At 47.9% G+C, this 19,297-nt stretch overlaps 2 protein-coding genes across 5 annotated transcripts in view; one reads left to right on the top strand and one right to left on the bottom strand.

Moving 5' to 3' along the window:
- The window catches only part of MYH11 (myosin heavy chain 11), a 126,125-nt gene extending 121,260 nt beyond the window's left edge, over positions 1-4,865 (top strand). For 2 of the 3 annotated variants that reach the window (XM_061152896.1, XM_061152895.1), the window contains one exon: positions 4,149-4,865. In XM_061152896.1, coding sequence (XP_061008879.1) covers positions 4,149-4,281 — 133 coding nt within the window. In that variant the 3' untranslated portion in view covers positions 4,282-4,865. Of the gene's footprint in view, positions 1-911; positions 951-4,148 lie in introns of all 3 variants that reach the window. The other variant, XM_061152897.1, reaches the window with a different exon arrangement.
- A 1,195-nt stretch (positions 4,866-6,060) lies between these two features.
- The window catches only part of NDE1 (nudE neurodevelopment protein 1), a 34,753-nt gene continuing 21,516 nt past the window's right edge, over positions 6,061-19,297 (bottom strand). The window contains exons 5-9 of one of the 2 annotated variants that reach the window (XM_061152898.1): positions 12,762-12,898; positions 11,293-11,472; positions 9,970-10,061; positions 8,332-8,483; positions 6,061-7,506 (exon numbers count right to left, since the gene is read on the bottom strand). In XM_061152898.1, the coding sequence (XP_061008881.1) occupies positions 7,413-7,506; positions 8,332-8,483; positions 9,970-10,061; positions 11,293-11,472; positions 12,762-12,898 (655 nt within the window). In that variant the 3' untranslated portion in view covers positions 6,061-7,412. The other variant, XM_061152899.1, reaches the window with a different exon arrangement.

Here is a 19,297-nt window from a genome sequence, read left to right as displayed (position 1 = left end):
GCTGCACTTCAAGGCTTGTGAGATCTTAGTTCCCCGACCAGGGATTGAACCCAGTCCTCGGCAGTGAGAGCTCAGAGCGCCAACTAGACTGCCAGGGAATTCCTGGGACCGGTCATTCGTGCAGCACAAGCCGACCATCCCTTTTGGAATCTGCCCCAGATAACTGACCCTTCTCTGGGCCGCACAGGCCGCTATCAGACCACCCACTTTCCTACAGTTAACATAAGCATACACATACATATGGGTGGAAGACAGCTCCCACCTTTTCTGCCTTCTCTCCTCCAAACGTGCAAAAACCCAAGATCAAGCACGAGGGCTGTGAGTGAGGTTCGCAAGCCTAGCCAGCCCCTCAATGAGCAAGGAATTACAACGCACATTTCACACAATTTTACCAGCCAGATACATCGCACCACGAGCCCTCATTAGAGCCTGACCAACGCACCCATCCCTCCCCAGACTGCCAGGCATCTCCACGTGAGCCGCCCAGGTGCCCGCCTCTACCTTCTGGCTATGGGCATGAGAGGCAGTGGAGACAGCCGCGGTAACGAAGCACAGGCTGCTGCAGGCTCCTTGTCTGGAGCTGTTCAGGTTCTGGTCTCACAAGGATCTTCTGGCCTAGCTTACTCAGATTCCTTTACCTCCCAGAAGAGAAATGCAGAATGGGAGGAAGCCATGAAGCCTGCATTCTTTAAGCTCCGAAGGACAGAAAGTTGCTTTTTAATTGGAAAAAAACAAACCACTCGTCCTTTTGTGCGCCAGCTTCCCTGAGTGCTTGGCGGCTGCAGGCGCTCTGCTATAAGGGTCCTTAAAAGTGGCTTTAACTACTGAATTGAAGCAAACGCCTTTAATGATTAAACTCGCACCTGAACAGGAGGATGGTAACCACCGGGGCCTCTCTCTCTCTGTTTCAGAGGCCCCCTCCCCCAGGAAGCTCCGCAATGACTCACCAGGTATCATGCCTGCAGCTTCGCGGCTCGTGTGTGCGTGTGTGGCTCCAGGTTCCCCTTTCCTTCCTGCCAACGCGTCCCCCGTCTCCCCCTCCCCCCTTTTGGGGCCCTCCCAAATTTCTGAGATGTCTACAAAGTCCGAAGGCTTAGGGGTCTGAGGTTCAGAACGGTCTTTCATCAAAACCGAGATGCACCCAAGACGACCTCTTCACAAAGTCTACTTCCTTTCTCCCGCTTGGGCGTTTGACGTGGCGCTGACGTGGCCTGTCACACCGCGTGCTGACAAGTTGAGAGGCTGTCTCGCGTGGCTTGGAGGGTTCTTACCCGGGTGAGGCCACGGCCGGGCCGTGCCCCCTCATCCGGCTCAGGCACCTCGCTGAGCGGAGGCACCAGCACCACCATCCGGGTACCTTCCTAGAGAATGGTTGCCATCGGCTGGTCTGGTTCACAGGTCAGAGTTAGCCAAGCACAGGGTCGTGGTGGCCCCCAGCCACAGGCCCCCCGGGCTGGGGTTTCCACACACGCGTGCGAGCGAACGAGCTCTCATCCCGACGTCTCACCCTCACTAGGGCTGCGTGGGGCTTCAGCGAGGCCGGCCGCTAACAGCATCTTGAGCGCACGAGGGCCGGGTCCAGCCGAGTCTTTCCCAGAGGCCTCCCGGGCACGTGTTCACAGACCAGGGATTGACACCCACGACTCGGGGGGTGCACGGGGCCGTCACAAGACAGGGCCCAGAGGCCTCGGCTTCTCTGGGATTCTAACAACGTCTTCACAAGTGCAGTTGGGCCCCAGGGCCTGGCCTCCCCCTCATCTTCTTTGAGGCCCAGCCAGCCCTGCCTTCTGTCTGTCTTCTCTCCTGGAGAAATCTCGGCTTTGCTGTCACTGGAGCAAATACTTTGCTGTCGCTTTAAATACTTAAAGCTGGAGGAGATATCGGCAGGAGCTTTAGGTGGGAGCGTCACGCCTCTGGGGCACTGCTCTTGAGTGGCTCTCCTGCCAGCCCGTCCGAATCGCGGGATAAGCTGGGTCCCAGGCTTGGCTGGAGTGTACGCCCCATTGGTTGATGGAACCTGAGTCCTTGTAGGGTAGCAGAGCCTACAGGCTCGAGCTCATTCCTGGGATGCCAGCAGTGCCTGACATATGTTCCTGAGTCCGTGAACAGAACCCAAATTCTCCAGGATCAGACACTTCAAGCAAATTTTTAGAGGAGTCCCTTGTTCCTTTGGCAGAGATAGCCAGTTATCAACCTTTGCCTAGGATATGAGGCCTGTTCCTTCAAGCGAGGCTCCTGAACCAAAACAGCTCAGCTTCAGGCCTGGTGCCCACACAGGGCGGGGTTCCAGGGACCCAGGCGTGATTTACTTCTTAAGTCAAAGGAGCATATTGATCAGTTAAACTCCTCTAATTAGCAAATGTGGGCTTCCCAGGTGGTGCTGGTGGTAAAGAACCCGCGTGCCAATGCAGGAGATGTAATAGACTCATGTTCCATCCCTGGGTCAGGAAGATCCCCTGGAGGAGGGCATGGCAACCCACTCCAGGATTCTCGCCTGGAGAATCCCCATGGTCTGAGGAGCCTGGAGGCTTACAGTTCACTGGCTCGCAGAAGAGTCGGACACAACTAAAGCAACTTAGCACACACGCGGTTAGCAAGTGCAGGCTCTTCTGAGAGGCCAAGGGAAACCGAGGCACCGTTTCCCAGCCCATCCCATCCAGTGTTGAACCTGGAAGGTTAGACGCGGAGGAGAAAGCTGTGTGGACGACTGCTGAGACCTGCATGCCGAGAACACACTGCTAATGAGGAAGAGATTTTTTACAGGTCACCTCTAGGGAGGGAGTGATATAAAGTTCCTTTCAAAGGAGCTGGAGACCTAGAAGCTTCCTCTGATGGGAGGAAGGCTGCCCTGAGTCTTCAGTTGGCAGTGTCTACCACTTTAAGTATTTATTCCTGATCGCTGTCCCCTTGGGAAGTACCATCTGCCATACCCAATGGGCCTTACCGGCCTGGTTCCTCCCACCCTTGGACCCCAGATGGCTTGTGCAGGGAAGCCTGTCAGCGATCAGGAATCTCTGGGCCTTGCTTCTGCCTCCTGTCTTACCTGTCTGAGTCGCCCCCTGTGACTAAAGAATCGATGGGCTGGGCTCACCCTCGCGGCTTTCCTTTGTCCAGGCTTTGTGTGGTGAAGTGGATCGTTTTTTGTTGCAAAAGTCTGCTTTCTTCTTAGACATCCTAAAATGAGTTGAGACTGGTCAAATGGGGTCAGGTGGCCAGAGCTCAACATATAACATTATTTGTTGTGGTCGCTGAAAAGAAGGCAAACATTCCTTCCAAATGGTGGAGGTTAAGAGCAGGCGGGTCTGACTTTTCCTCCTCCTGCCCGTCCCCCGCCTTCTTACACAAAGCCTCCCTGCCAGTGACCAGGGCGGGCCCTGGTGGGAACAGGGCATCCAGCAGGACAAAGAAGAGGCGATGGGAGTGGGAAAGAGAGAGAGAAAGGGGCGTCCCACCAGTTAGAGCTAAAAAACACCTTAGATTAACGGGTCTAATGTTTTTCTGACAAATGTCCACTGAGCACCTGTTCTCTGCCTTGCACGGTGCCTGCCATGGTGAGCACAAAACAGACGAGATCCCTGCCCTGGGGGAACTCAGTCCAAGAATTCTGCTCCACGGAAGCAGGGTGTGTTGGTGCCTTTAACCAGACAGCATTCTTCTGGCGACCACACAGGGACCTCCTTCCCTCTCAAGGCTGCCCTTGGTGGTCACGCTCACTTTCCTCCAATTCAAAACCTAACTCCCTCCCCGCTTTTCCTTCTGCAAAAGAGAAGGTGCGGACACAACAGTTCCCCCTCATCCCGGCCCCAGAGGGTAGGAATAATCCCACGTGGGGCATCACCCCACTTACCTCTTCCCCTTCTTTTCTAAATACAAGTCCACAGCTGACCAGAAGCCGGTGGGTCAGCAACTGACCAAGCCAGACATTTTTTAAAAGCAGATGGTCCTGCACTGAAAAACCTATTCTGCCCCCATTGCAGCTGATTAAATGCACCCATACCTCTAGACGGTTCAGGATTTGTTCACTTCCACCTGAATATATTTGCGTCTCATTTGTTCCAAGTCTCTGTTTGGTCTTTGCTCAGTCTGAAAACCTCCTCCAACCTCGAGAAGATTTCTGTCCTAAACAAACGTGTGTCTTTAACCCACAGGCGAGGGAACGAGACCTCTTTCGTTCCCACAAGAAGGTCTGGAGGACGTAGAGTTATTGAGAACGCGGACGGTTCTGAGGAGGAAATGGACGCTCGCGATGCCGACTTCAACGGAACCAAAGCCAGTGAATGAATGACTTGCTCAAAACGGGACAGAACCAAACCCAGTGGACTTTGCTTAGCACCGTCTAAATCCATTTTCAAACTCCAAACATCACAGACACCCCTCACGATGAATATAAACACCGCCCTGCATTCAGGGCATCATCTTAAGTTTGGAACGAGGTACCAAAGGCGAAAAATCCAACAGGTGACACAGACACACCCATCCTCTCTGCCAAGAACTGTGCAGAGATTTTTTGAATTTTTAGAAAAATATATCCACAGTAACTAATCACTGGCAACTTAATTTACATGAAACGGGGAGAAAGTCACCACCAAGATGGGTGCCCCTGCCCCTACTCCCCAACTTCCCTGCCCTGTGGACCCTTCCATCATCCTCAGCTGGGGGCGGGGGCCGGTTTAAGAATTCCTCTTCCCTCCGGTTCCCACACGTCAGACGCACACAGTTCACTGAGATGAAGCGCCTTCTGTAGTCACGTGAGTTACAAAGGAGACGCCGCGCAAAGGCTAAGAGCAGGAAATTCACACTGTTTTATATGCACTGACTGTACTTAAAGACACCCTCACTAATAAAAGGTTATAAATCACTACAAACGAGTTGGCTTTTCTGTCATCTTCTAGAGAAAAAGGACAGGACAGGATGGGTCGGGGAGGGAGAGGGGGCAGAGTGGCCTCATTTGTGACCATCCTATGAAGTCAGTGGAGCAGGAACTGGCAACCCACTGGCAACAGTATTCTTGTCTGGAAAATCCCAGGGACAGAGGAACCTAGTAGGTTCCAGTCCCTAGGGTTGCAATGAGGCAGATACAACTACGTGACTAACACTTAAGAAGTCAGGGTTGTTATTTCATTAAATGGGGAAACTGAGGTCTAGGGAGGTGAGAGGAATTGTCTGACACCCCACAGCTGGCCAGGGGGAGAGCAGAACTTCAGAGTGAGTCTGAGGGAGGGGCTCTTCCACGCAGGAGGTGAGCAGCTCGAGGCCCAGGGAGCAGGACGGGGCTCAAGAAGAACATGTGCATCAATCAGAACAGCATGTGATGGGGGCTTCCCTGGTGGTCTGGTGGCTGAGACTTTGCCTTCCAATGCAGGGGGTATGGGTCTGAACCCTGGTCGAGCAAGATCCCACATGCCTTATAGCCAAAAAAACCAAAACCTAAGACAGAAACAATATTGTAACAAGTTCAATAAAGACTTTAAAAATGATCCACATAAAAAATTCTTAAAAAATAAAACAAAACACACAAACCAGGTATGTAGTTAATGTGAAGAATAATAACTGTTCCTTGAATGTTTGAGTTAAAACACAAGACTTCGCCCAGCAGGGGTTGACAAACTTTTTCTATAAACTCCCAGAAATGGTCTCTGTCACATTTTGGTCATTTTTTTATTATTATTAAACTATCCTTTAAAAATGTATAAATCGTTCTTGGTGTGAGGGCCATAAAAACCGGGTCTGGGTCCGTCCTTTCCTTCACCTGCATGCTCTAGACAGAGATGCCTGGCAAAGGTTCCACTCAACGCAAAACGACTCCAAACTCAGACTCTGTGGGCTCAAACAGACTGAAAAGAAAGGAATCACAGAGACCGAGGGACACGCTGAAAGACCAAAGGTCAGATATAGCTTCAACAGGAAATACACGTGTTCCAAACACAACTCTAAGCTGACCCGAAAGGAAATTTTTAAAAAGTAGGTTTTTTTCATTGTCACTTGTTTTAAAAAAAGAAGTTTTTCACCATCGGATGCTCAAACACAGAAGCACTAACCGGCATTTACTGACCGCCACAATCTAGCTGAAAACCAGTTTCTCTTGATTTTATTGTTCTTTTAAAAAAATAAAAGTACATCTTTTACCGATACAGGTTAGAATGTTGCCATGGTAATGAGGTGAGCACGCGAGTTTAATTCTCTGCTGAATTTCAGTAGCACTTGAAAAGTTCTGTTTTCAACTGGGTATTTTTGCTGTTCTTTTGGAAAAATAACTTAGTAATGGAAGGCTGTTAGGCTGCACGCATATGCCTGAATTCACATGTTCTTTTTACTTGTGTCCAGAGTGTGAGGCGGCTGTTCAAAACCAGCAGGGAGGAGCCACATGCCGTCTGCATGGAAATCCTGGGTTCGTTTCTTCTTTAATGAGGACACTCCCAATGCAACCCTGGTGGCTTCATCTTATCTGAAGGTCCCCTTGATTATTTCATCAAGGCTTTACATGAAGTCCTGTTCTCAGGGGCTGCATCGCTAAGGCCATCACACCCCAGAAACCCTCAGAAGCAGAGGTCACTCCCAGACCAGGGTGGGAGGCTCGGGACAAGGATAGGTCTAAAGGCGACAAGGATTTTCCACTGACCTGGTCCCCACAAAATTTACACTGAAACTCAAGCATGCGTCTAAAAGCCTCAGTGTCAGGCAGATTAAAAAGTCTTGGAGGTACGCGTGTATAAAATAGAGCTAGTGGGAAGCTGCTATATAGCCCAGGGAGCTTGGCTCGGTGCTCTGTGATGACCTAGAGGGGTGGGATGGGCGGCTCAAGAGGGAGGGGATATATGTATACACGTAGCTGATTCACTTTGCCGGAGGGCAGAAACTAAACAACATTGTAAAGCAATTATACTCCACTTTAAAAAAAGTCTCGGAGGTACACCAACCACAGTTTGAATAAAAGGTACGTGCCTATTCCATTCTCCACCCCGGGCGTGATTTCAGGGCGCTGACCCCTGCTGTGCCATAGCGTGCTGGAGACTTTGTTCTGGAAGAAGCACCAGCTGTGGGGGGCAGGGTGCGCCTAGGATGGGCTCACACTCCATAGGTGTCCGATCACTAAAAACACCTCTCAAGACCAACGGGGACTCAGCTCAGCTGACAAGGATCGGGCAGCTTTGGCACCCACGTCGCCCTTTCCAGAGGGTCAGGTTGGTCCCGGCCCCTGGCTGTACATGCCAGCACGGAGGCCGGGGGTTAAGGGACTGCATTTCCTGCGGCCACCAACCCAGGGCCCCCGGCGATGGCCCTGGTCCCTTGGCTATGTGTGACTGCTTGCTCGTATTTCTCAAACTAACTTAAAAAAAAAAAAAAAAAAACACCCAAAACCTAGTTTAAAGAGGGAAGGAGGGGAAGGGCTCGCCTCGGCTTCCGTGGCTTTCCTAAAGCAACATCTTGACTACACCCTGGGCTGACGGCAGCGACGGTGAGGAAACACTCGATGGCGGCTTCCCAAACTCCAGGCGTTTTCCCAACCTTCAGACAGAGCAAACCAAGTTAAGCGGACATTACAGCTGTTCTAGGCTGGCTAGCGCGGGGCCCACCAAGTTACAAGGGTGAATATCAGGGTCGGGAGCAGGGTCTCACTGGGTCTCACTGTTCTCTCCTGTGAAATGAAGAAAAGGACACTGGCCATCTAGCACTCACAGCCCTCCCCCAAAGCCACACAAAAAGCCCAGTCGCAGAAGACCCTCCAAAGAACACCCCCGGCTAAAGGCCCAGAAGTCACGTGCATGCTGGGGAAAACAAATTTTTCCTCTCCTGTCCTCTGTCTGCGCCACTGACCACCCCAAATATACGTGGCCCGGGGGCCAGTGAGATGGTGGCACATCTTAGAAAATTCTAGAATCTAGAGGCCGCCCTGATTTTTCTTCAGGCCAGAAAATAAATGAAGCTGTTAGAGGTCAGGTTTGTGTTTTCCAATCCGGTGATTGGCTTCAGGAATCCAGTCTGGCTGATTTAGTTTCCTGAAGGTTCTAAAGGGTTAAAAAAAAAAATCAAAATCCTCTTCTGGGGGAAGCAGAGCAGTGTTTGAAGCCTGAGTCCCAAACAAGCGATTTATACAAAGGGCCTTCTCACAGCATGAGTGGGAGCTGAGGCTGTAGAGTCAATAAAAACGACCCTCTCCCTGGCCATTAGCCCAAACCGGAAGAACTCAACTAACTCGGCCTTAAGGGAGAGTGATATGCTGACATAATTCCTGCAACTTTCAAAACAGCGCTATCGGCCGGGGGTCAGAGGCTTCTGGCTGGAGTGGACGGGTTCTCCCGACACTGAGGAGGAGCAACGCAAGGCACTGACCCTTTGTCACCTAGAGGCACGCTGCTGCCGCCCGGCCGCCGGTCCACGCTGTCTCTGTTTTTGCTCCCCCGCCCTGAGGCTGGGCCACTGGCTCGGCTTGGGGACTGATCGTACACGAAGTTCCGGCAGGAAGCAAGTTTGGACTCCAGGGCCTGGAGAGAGAGATGCTTTCATTGCTCAAGTTGAAGACAAGAACCCTCACACCTCTCATCGGAGCCCATGTTGTTGTTCAGTCGCCCAGTTGTGTCTGACACTTTGCCACCCCCTGGACCGTAGCACACCAGGCTGCCCTGTCCCTCACCACCCCCTGGAGTTTGCCCAAGTTCATGTCCATTGCATCGGTCATGCCATCACTGTGATGATGTGTATGGGCCATCAGAGCCCATTCACATTATAATAACTTAAGACAGTGGTTCTCAAATCAGAACCACTAGTGTTAGAACCCCAAAGCGTGCCCTCCCCGCCCCCCACCAAATTCAGTGTACATCCAACTCATACCATCGGTGGTCTAAGATATCTAGGAGCTTCCTGAAAAGTCACTAACCCTACCTATGATCCAAGTCTGCCTACAAGAAAGAATGAAATTGACTTTTGGAATCATTCACTGTCGCTGTTACCTAGTTACACACACACCAAGTGAGTGGCAGGAGGTTTGAACAAGAATTTGCCTAGCTGTAAACAGACCCTCTGGGAACCAAATGGGCACTGAGATCACCCTGGGCTTCTCTATAATCTAACTGTTAAAATCTGTTTGTAAAACAGCAAACCAGAAAACCAAAAGCCAAAAAGAAAAACACAGGAAAGGAGTTGCAGGCTTCTATTAACTCTGAATACACACATTCTGGTCAAGGACAGACTGGCAGGATTTAAACTATGTGGCTTTCCATTTTTTAAAAATTTAGAAAGTCATCATTTTTAAAAATAAGAGAAACTACAGAGAATAGCTATGTGATTTCTTAAGCACCAAAGACTCCCTCCCTGTAATTAACATAAAACCTGTAAGGTCATGTTCTCTGCGCAGCCTTTCAAGATTTTCTCTTTAACTCCCTGAGAAAATAAAAACCACGTCTGACAAAATACGATTCCCTGGAGGGAATGTCAAACCACTTCAGTATTCTTGCCTCAAGAACTCTATGAACAGTGTGAAAAGGGAAGGCAGTTTTCAATTTTTCTCAGTTTGAAGTAAAATAAAGTAAATAAAGTTTGAAGTAAAATATCATTATCACCATTCAAATTTCCCCAATTGCTGGGGAAAATGGCACAGGGAAAGAACGGTATACCCAGGGATCTAAGGGTGCCTCAGGGTCAGAGCCTGGGTTTGTCTCCCCGAGGGCCTTCCCTGGCGGTCCAGTGGTTAGGACTCTGGGCTTTCACTGCCCAGGGCCTGGTTCAATCCCTGGTCGTGGAACTAAGACACAAGCCGTGCAGCCAAAAACAACCAAACAAAACTTTAAAAACCAGAACCACCACCCACAGATGCACAGCAATTCTAAGGGACAGGAGACAAGCCAGGCCTACACCTTCACTCGTGAAGCCTCTGCCAGAGGGGAAGTGACCACTAAGTTCACGCCTCAAGTCTCCCGAAGACGGAGGATGCCACGTGAACCCCGGGCATCACGCCACGTGATGCCGTCTTACCCCCACTTTCCGCAGCAAGTCTCCCACGATGTTGAGGGCTGATATCCGGGCTGCAGGCGTGAGGGGGGTCCCCCCAGCGGAGTCGTCCAGACCTGTGTGTGTAAAAGGACACACGTGTGACACCAACACACACAGAAAGGTCTGCACTAACGTCTCTGAATGTGAAACCCGGAGGTGGGTCCCTGTGCCCTCTGACCCCCCAACGCGGCCCTGTTTCAATCACTGCTGCCCGACATAATGAGAGTACCTGACGACCAGCCTCTTGTAGCCTTATGATGACTACACTCAGTATCTATCTTTAGATGCTAATCTTTGAAATAAAAAAAAAAATCAAAGCAAGTCCTCTGAAACTCTGAGGAACTCCATATGGCTAACTAACATTCTCAGCATCTGAACAAGGCCCGCTGGTCAGGGTTCCACCCCTGGGAGTCCCCTCTCTCTTCTGAGCAGGGCTCATAGGGCTTGGGCATCAGCATCACCCGTCAGAAACGCAGGATCTCAGGGCCCGCCCACACCTGCGGCATCCGAGGCCCAGCTGAGGCACGTGCTTAAGGTGGGACCAGACGGGGACCCTGGCAACGGCACAGTCTGTGCCTGCCGGGCACAAGCTGAAGGACAGGCCGTATGTGGTGGGGGCAGCCCGGAGCCTGCCCGCCATCCGCCAGCCGTGCGATGTCAGGCCAGCTCCTCAACCCGGCGTCTCCGTCTCCGCATCCATCACGTGGAGGCAGGGCTTGCATCACTCGCTTCTTGGGCCTCAGTGCAAATCCAAGGAGGTCGGACGTACCCACAGAGCACGGCGAGCAGAAGGGCTGGCACCTCCTGAGTGCTCAGTAACTATTATTATTATTTGTTATTAAGTGGCCAATCAGAGCCCCACAGCTAATCAATCAGCACAGGGGCTGGGCGAGCACTCCATTTCTCGGTTTTTCCCCCACTCAGCACAGGTTATGCTGGGACCAGTTCTACAGAATGTACTGCTGGACCCACAAAATGTTTTATCTCGTTACTCAAGTATTTAACTTGGGAGATTTCACATACAACACGAGGACTTCCGGCCTCTGGTCCTCACCAAAGGACCCACACCTCTTGCGGCTGAAGCAGAGGCAGCGGCCCCTCTGGACGAGACTTCCGTCCTCAGTTTGCCGCAGACCCCACTGCTCCCTGTCGCCTCACATTCAAGAGGCCCCTCCCACCTGCCGCCTGAGCCTGCCCCTGGGAGCTCCGCCTCTGCTCCCCGCTGCACCCTCTGGCCCTGTTTCTCTCTCACCTGGGAAAGCCTTGTGAAGCCAAGAGAACCCTCCCAACTCCCATCCCCCTTACCACGTCTTAAGGCCCCAGGAGTGTTTAAACTAGAGCTGGGTCCTCGATGAGCTATGGGGGTGGACGGCACGGAGCCAGTGGCCTGCACCGCTGTGTCTATCCTTTCGGCGTCCACCGAGCTGGGCATGGGTGTCCTGGGTTTCTCCTGCTTTTGCTGCACAGCCAATTCCTGCCGCAAATCTAGGGGAGGAAAAGGATTCAGGTTAAGTCCTTGTTGCGGGTGATGGTGCAGGAGACAAGGGTGAGCAAGAACCACCACCAGAGTGAGAAACTCCGGTGGAAACCCTGAATGAAGCTGACACACGGGACCTCGCCCAGTAGGCTTGCAAGGCCACACAGTTTTTCTTTTGAGTAAAAACAAAAAGAATAAAAAAAAAAAATTTTTTTTAATTATGACTGTACTGTTTCCGGAAAATTTCAACGTATCAGGTTATACAGGGCACCAAGTGAAGACATGCCTTCCCAATCCACCCTCAAATACTCAGCCTTACTCCTGATCACTGTAACATGGGGGTGATTATTTCAATCCTTTTTCTCTGCATTTTTACAATACAGTTTATATATGCGTGTGCATATCTTTTAAGCATATAATTTTTATTAAGCATAACTAGAAACATACATCCACTATCTACCTACTTTCCCCCTTCAATGTTATGTCCTAACAAGCTTTCTATGACATTTATATCTGTGTCATGTTCGTTTCAACTATTTAACATTCCACAAAATAAATCTATGTAATTTACGTAGGCAATTCATTACTGATGGACATTTAGGAACAGCTATGTTTTAAACTCGAGAATTTTTCTTTTTAATCCCTCTTCTACTGGCTACACATTAGAAACCAAATGAATGTCATAAACAAATAACCAGGACTTTAACAAAATCTCTTCTGAACCCAACTTGGGTGACTTGCGAATGTGTTAGAAGGCTGGGGGAATTTCCTGGTGATCCAGTGGTTAGGACTCCACACTTTCACTTGACGAAGGTGTGTGTGTGATTCCTGGCTGGGGAATTAAAAGCCCACGAGCTGCATGGCATGGCCAAATTGAAAAAAAAAAAAAAGCCCTACCTCTAGAAGTGCTCCAAGGAGCAAATGAGATTCCTGAGTTCCAAGCTACTTGCATTAGCAACCATCACATTTCAAAAGTAAAGGGCTGGCTAGCAAGTCCATCAACAGGCATTTCCCCCCCACAAAACTCCTGTGGCTCCTGCTAAGCATAAAGCTGGTGATGGACTTAAATACCCACTAGGGGTCTTTACAGAGTTGGACATTTGACGCTTCCCAGCACAGGGTAGGAATCAAGCCTCAACCTGCCCAGTGTGATCCCCACCCTTGGACCAGAGCACCGAGAAGGGTGCAGATTTCCAGCAAAGGGCGTGCTGGGCGACACTGTGGGACAGGACACCCTCATGCCAGGAGAGGGCACGACGCTGGTCAAACCCACAGACCAAAGCCCTGGCCGCCTGACCTCTGGCTTCATCCTTTAGTCGCTGAACAGATTCCAGGAGATTCTCCTTCTCGTCCAGTTCGCTCTCCAGGAAGGCATTTCTTTCAATGGCTTGATTCAAACGCTGTTCAAAGTCCTCCAGCGACATGATCGTGGCCCTGGGTGAGAGACAAGCAAGGTTGCCCGAGGGAACAAACGCATCTGTTATGCACCCAGGAGACGAGACACCCGGGGAGCAGGCCCCGGCTCCTGCACGTCCTAATCCCAGAGATAAGCAGCCCCTCGACTTCGGGACCAGGCTCTTCACCTGCACAGCCTGTCAGCTCACGAGGCGCACAAGGCTGTCCCGCGGGTTAACTGAGAGCATGTCCATACAGCACTTAAAACACGAGCCAGGACCTAATTAGGACCACAGACAGGCCCCGATCCAATGCCAAGAGCAGCACGTTCCATCTTGTCTCAGACCCACCATGCAGTCAGCATTCAGAACATCCCACTAAGATGCATGTGCAATCTAATAACATGCATTTACATGGCTGAGAGAGGCCTTCTTTATCCCTCAGTTACGTTAACAAGTTAAAAAAGCTCCAAATGCCCAGCCCAGCTGCCCTAACAACCACTTATTTTGGATGGTGTCGGCGGGTCACTGGAATGCCATGTTAAAGGCACCGACAAGCGCAGCAGTAAGGGAGTGTGTTTACCTCTGTCCGGGACGTTCCCAGTGGATAAGAATGCTCCTGCCAATGCAGGGGACACAGGTTTAATCACCGGTCCTGGAAGATCCCACAGGCTGCAGAGCAACTAAGCCCAAGCACCACAACTCCTGAGCCCACACTCAAGAGCCCTCACGTCGCAACTGATGAATCTGCACGCTGCAACTACTGAAGCCCATGCTCCACGCAACACAAGAAGCCACCACGACGAGCATCTTCATCATAATGAAGAGTAGCCTCTGCTCGCTGCAACTAGAGAAAGCCTGCACGTGGCAACGAAGACCTGATGCAACCAAAAAAAATGATCTTTAACTCTGTTTGGACAAGCTGCGTTCTCTGGGACTCAGTTTCCTCACATGCAAAGCAGAGGTGCCGGGGCAGTAACAGGACCTCCGCAAGGAGTGGGGGAAGTGGAGTAACACGCAAAACACACAACAGATGCTTCGCAGATAAATTCAGCAAATTCTTCTCACTGATTCTGCGTTTATCTCCAAAAGACCTTTAACATTCCCGGAATTGTATCTCATGGTGATTAAAAAGGTCTGGAATGAAGCCCTCCTGGCTCTAACACGTAAGGCTATCTAAGTGTTCTTAAGGAACTTGACATCTCTGGGCCTCCAGGCCTTCAACAGTTAAGTGAGAGTCAATCATTCATCTCATCCATCAACAGATGAATGCATAAAGAAGCCATGGTACATATATATACAATGGAATATTACTCAGCCATGAAAAGGAGTGCATTTGAGTCGATTCTAATGAGATGGATGAACCTAGCGCCTGTTATACAGAGTGAAATAAGTCAGAAAGAGAAAAATAAATATCATATATTATCACGTACACATGGAATCTATAAAGACGGTACTGATAAACCTATTGGCAGGGCAGCAATGGAGACGCCAACATAGAGAACAGACTTCTGGACACTGGGTGCGGGGTAGGAAGGAGAGGGTGGGGCGGACGGGGAGACCATAGCACGGAAATATACACGCGAACACATGAAAAACACAGAGCCAGTGGGGATTTGCTCTATGACTCGGGGAACTCAAACCAGGGCTCCGGGACAACCCAGAGGGGTGGTGTTGGGAGGGAGGGGACACATGTATGCCTATGGCTGATCCACGTAGATGTATGGCAGAAACCAACACAATATTGTAATCATGCTTCAATTAAAAACAAATTTAAAAAACCATTCATCTCTTCAGCACTGCCTACTAAGTCCAGATTGAGTCCTAATGTAGGAACTAATGTTCCCACCTCAAAGGGTCTTTTGAAGTAAAGAAGATGAAGTTACCAAAAATGCCTGATTAAAAACAATAAAGGCATGATATTTAAGAACACAAGACGGGAATCAGTTAAAATGACCCTAAAGCTGGCATGTCAAACAACAACAAAGATGCTGCAGCTAGGAATTCATGTAACAACAGACATCTAAGACTTAAGGCGACAGAGGCATACTGAAATGCAAACATATGCTATTTATGAGGAAGACCCCAAATCATAAAGAAATCAATTCTCTGTAAGTTATCTAACAAAGTTTAACACCATCCTGATAAAAACACAGGCTTCCCAGGTGGTGCTAGTGATAAAGAACCTGCCTGCTAATGTTGGAGACATCAGAGACACAAGTTTGATCCCTTGGTTGGGAAGATCCCCTGGAGGAGGGCATGGCAACCCACTCAGTATTCTTGCCTGGAGAATCCCATGGACAGAGGAGCCTGGCGGGCTACAGTCCATGGGGTCACACGGAGTCGGACTCCGACTGAGTGACTATCACTCACACTCAGCATTTAACAAAAATACGAACAGGCTTTTATTCAGGGTTTAGAAACAGGGGGACTGATTTGAAAGATGATGAGATAATGAAACAAGAATGGCCAGGAGCAGAATGTCAGTCGGAAAAAAAAGAATGAGACCTTGCTATTTGTTACAACATGGATGGACTTAGAGAGTATTAAATCAGAGACAGACACATATCACATATTTCACTTACATGTAGAACCTAAAACATATTAATAAATGAATAAACACAGCAAAACAGGGTTACAGATACAGAGATTAATCAGGTAATTGCCAGAAGGGAGGGGGTTGGAGGAGGAGAAAAACAGGTGAGGTAGATTGGAAGTGAAAGTGTTCATCGCTCATTTGTGTCCGACTCTTTGTGACCCCATGGACTGTAGCCCGCCAGGCTCCTCTGTCCATGGGATTCTCCAGGCAAGAATACTGGACTGGGTTGCCATTTCCTTCTCCAGGGAATCTTCCCAACCAAGGGATCAAACACAGGTCTCCTGCATTGCAGGCAGATTCTTTACCAACTGAGCCATCAGGGAAGCTAGATTAAGAGGGAAAAAGTTCCAGTAGCAAAATAAATGTCATAGGTATGAAATATACAGTGCAGGGAATACAGTCAATAACCATGAAGCATCTTTGCTTGGTGAGATGAAGGAGACTTCTTGTGGCCATCATTTTGAAATGTATAGAAATACTGAATCACTATGTTATATAATAGTAACTAACACAGTAGGTCAATTATATTTCAAAACAAACGGATTTAAAAAAAGGGATCAGATTTGCAGTTTCAGGGGCCAAGGGAACTGGACGAAGATGTCAAATGTACAAACTTTTAGCTAAAACATAAATAACTACTAAGAACACAACATGCACATAATGATAATTAACACCAGTGTATCTTATCTATGAAAGTTGTTAACAGGCTAAATCCTGAGTTCTTACCAGGAAAAAAAAATTTTTTTTCCGATTTTTTTAATGTTGTATCTATAAGAGATGATGGGTATTCACTAAACATATTGTGATAACCATTTCATTATGTATGTAAGTCAAATCCTTGAGCTATATATACCCTTAAACTTATACAGTGCTGTATGTCAATTATATCTCAATAACACTGAAAGAAAAAAATGGCCAGGAGAACTGTGAAAGAGATGAGATCAGGGAAGCTAGTTCCACCAAAAACAAAGAACATGTTATTATGAAGCCTCAATAATGAAGAGGGCTGCAGTGCGCAAGTTATAAGACCAGACAGGTCGAAGAGAACCGAAGGTCCAGAAATAGATCCAAATGCATATGAGAATTTAATTTATGATAAAGGTGGCATCACAAATCATTAATGAAAAAGACAGCTGGTTCAATTTTAGGTCTGGGGACTACCAGGCAGCTACCTGGAAAAAATTAATGTTGGATCTAATGTTGCACCCTAAGATGAACTTCAACTGGATCAAAAACTTAAACTCACTAATTGGTCAAAATCTACCATTGGCTTCTGGAATGCCAGAGAAATGAAGATCAACTTCAGTGGCATTTCTGGCGTTCCTGAACTTATATGGATCAATAACCACCTGCCGGTATACAATCAGTTTGACTGGGTAATATCAGCAGGGCACAGCACTTAGGTCTATTGTTACTTTGTGAATATTTGCTTTCAATTAAAGGTAAATATACTAGTTGTCACCTGAGCGACAAATAGCTCTATGTGCTTTATACACTGAAATTCTGTCAACTGATACATAAAAGCGTATCTATTATATGAGGAAAATCCATAAAAGCATATTTATTATAGTAAAATGCTGCAATACATAATGACTATGAAAGCAGTTAATCTCACAGATAGTTATGAGAAACTGAAAACAGGAAAGCAGAAAAATAGGTTTTCAGTAAATATTCATATTAAGAGATACATCTTCCCTTCAGTAGAGGAGATTAAGAAGAGGTAGCAAGAATACACAGAACTGTACAAAAAAGGTCTTAATGACCTGGATAACCACGATGGTATGATCACTCACCTAGAGCCAGATATCCTGAAATGTGAAGACAAGTGGGTCTTGGGAAGCGTTACTACAAAGCTAGTGGAGGTGACAGAATTCTAGCTAAGCTATTCCAAATCCTAAAAGATGATGCGGTTAAAGTGCTGCATTCAATATGTCAGCAAATTTGGAAAATTCAGCAGTGGCCCCAGTACTGGAAAAGGTCAGTTTTCATTCCAATCATAAAGAAGGGCAATGCCAAAGAACGTTCTAACTACCGCACAACTGCACTCATTTCACATGCTAGCAAGGTAATGCTCAAAATTCTCCAAGGTAGGCTTCAACAGTATGTGAACTGAGAACTTCCAGACATACAAGCTGGATTCAGAAAAGGCAGAGAAACCAGAGACCAAATTGCCAACATCTGTTCGATCACAGAGAAAGCAAGGGAATTCCAGAAAAACATCTACTTCTGCTTCATTGACTATGATAAAGCCTTTGACTGTGTAGATCACAACAACTGTGGAAAACTCTTAAAGAGATGGGAATACCAGACCACCTTACCTAGCTCCTGAGAAACCTATATGCGGGTCAAGTAGCAATGGTTAGAATCTAACATGGAACAAAGGAGTGGTTCAAACTTGGGAAAGGAGTAACATAAGGCTGTATATTGTCACCCTGTTTATTTAAATTATATGCAGAGTACATCATGCGAAATGCTGGGCTGGATGAATCACAGGTTGAAATCAAGATTGCTGGGAGAGATATCAACAATCTCAGATATGCAGATGATACCATTCTAATGGCAGGAAGTGAAGACGAACTAAAGAGCCTCTTGATGAGAGTGAAAAAGGAGTGAAAAAGCTGGCTTAAAACTCAACAGTCAAAAAACTAAGATCCTGGCATCAGGTTCTATCACTTCATGACAAATAGAAGGGGAAAAAGTGGAAGCGGTGACAGACTTTGTTTTCTTGGACTCCAGAATCACTGTGGATGGTGACTGCAGTCATGAAATTAAAAGACGCTTGCTCCCTAAAAGGAAAGCTATGACAAACCTAGACAGTGTTTTAAAAAGCAGAGACATCACTTTGCTGACAAAGGTCCATATAATCAAAGCTATGGCTTTTCCAGTAGTCATGTATGGGTGTGAGAGCTGGACCATAAAGAAAGCTAAGTGCTGAAGAATTGATGCTTTTGAACTGTGGTGTTGGAGAAGACTCTTGAGAGTCCCTTGGACTGAAAGGAGATCAAACCAGTCCATCCTGAACAAAATCAATCTTGAATATTCACTGGATGGACTCTGGCCATTTGATACGAAGAGCTGACTCATTTGAAAAGAGCCTGATGCTGGGAAAGACTGAAGGCAAAAGGAGAAGAGGGTGGCAGAGGAAGAGATGGCTGGATGGCATCACTGACACAAGGGACATGAATTTGAGCAAACTCCGGGAGCCAGTGAAGGACAGGGGAGCCATAAGGTGGCAAAGTGTCGGACACGGATGAGCGACTGAACAACAACAAGATTTCCTGAATCATTCAAGGTTACCCTTTCACAAGGTCACCCTCTACTCAGTTAAAAGTGCTATTTAATTTTACAGACATACGGCTGGAGGGACCAAAATAAACAGATAGTTGATGGTGCTAAGAAATTACTGTTCTTGCAGTAGACAGTCAAATTTTTCACACATAACTACTAAAAATTTATAATAAAATTGGAAAGTTTTAAAGTGTTTTTTTTTTTAAATAAAACTTCAGCATTCCAGAACTTAATTCATTCTAAAATGATGATTTGGGTCTCTACCTGTCAGGGAATTTAAATAAATGGTTTTATTTAGGCTTCAAAGACAAAGCAGAACAAACCTCTGACTTTGCTTCTAAGCTGCCTGGACACAGCCCTGACTGTCTGCTGTGAGCGCAAGAAGACAGGAGACCAATCTTGAAATTGTTGCGCCCGTGGAGGGGTCTTGGCCAATCAAGCCCCAGGCTTAACAACATTCCAAGTTTTACAAGAGAGAACAAACAGCATTAACATGAAACCAGGGCTGCAATTTGCTCACAGATTGATGATGAGGTCAGTTTGCGTCCTGGG

This window comes from Dama dama, chromosome 10, assembly GCF_033118175.1.
Source record: "Dama dama isolate Ldn47 chromosome 10, ASM3311817v1, whole genome shotgun sequence".
Taxonomy (NCBI): Eukaryota; Metazoa; Chordata; class Mammalia; order Artiodactyla; family Cervidae; genus Dama; species Dama dama.
Note: the sequence above shows the minus strand (reverse complement) of the source record. Positions and strands in the feature narration are given on the sequence as shown.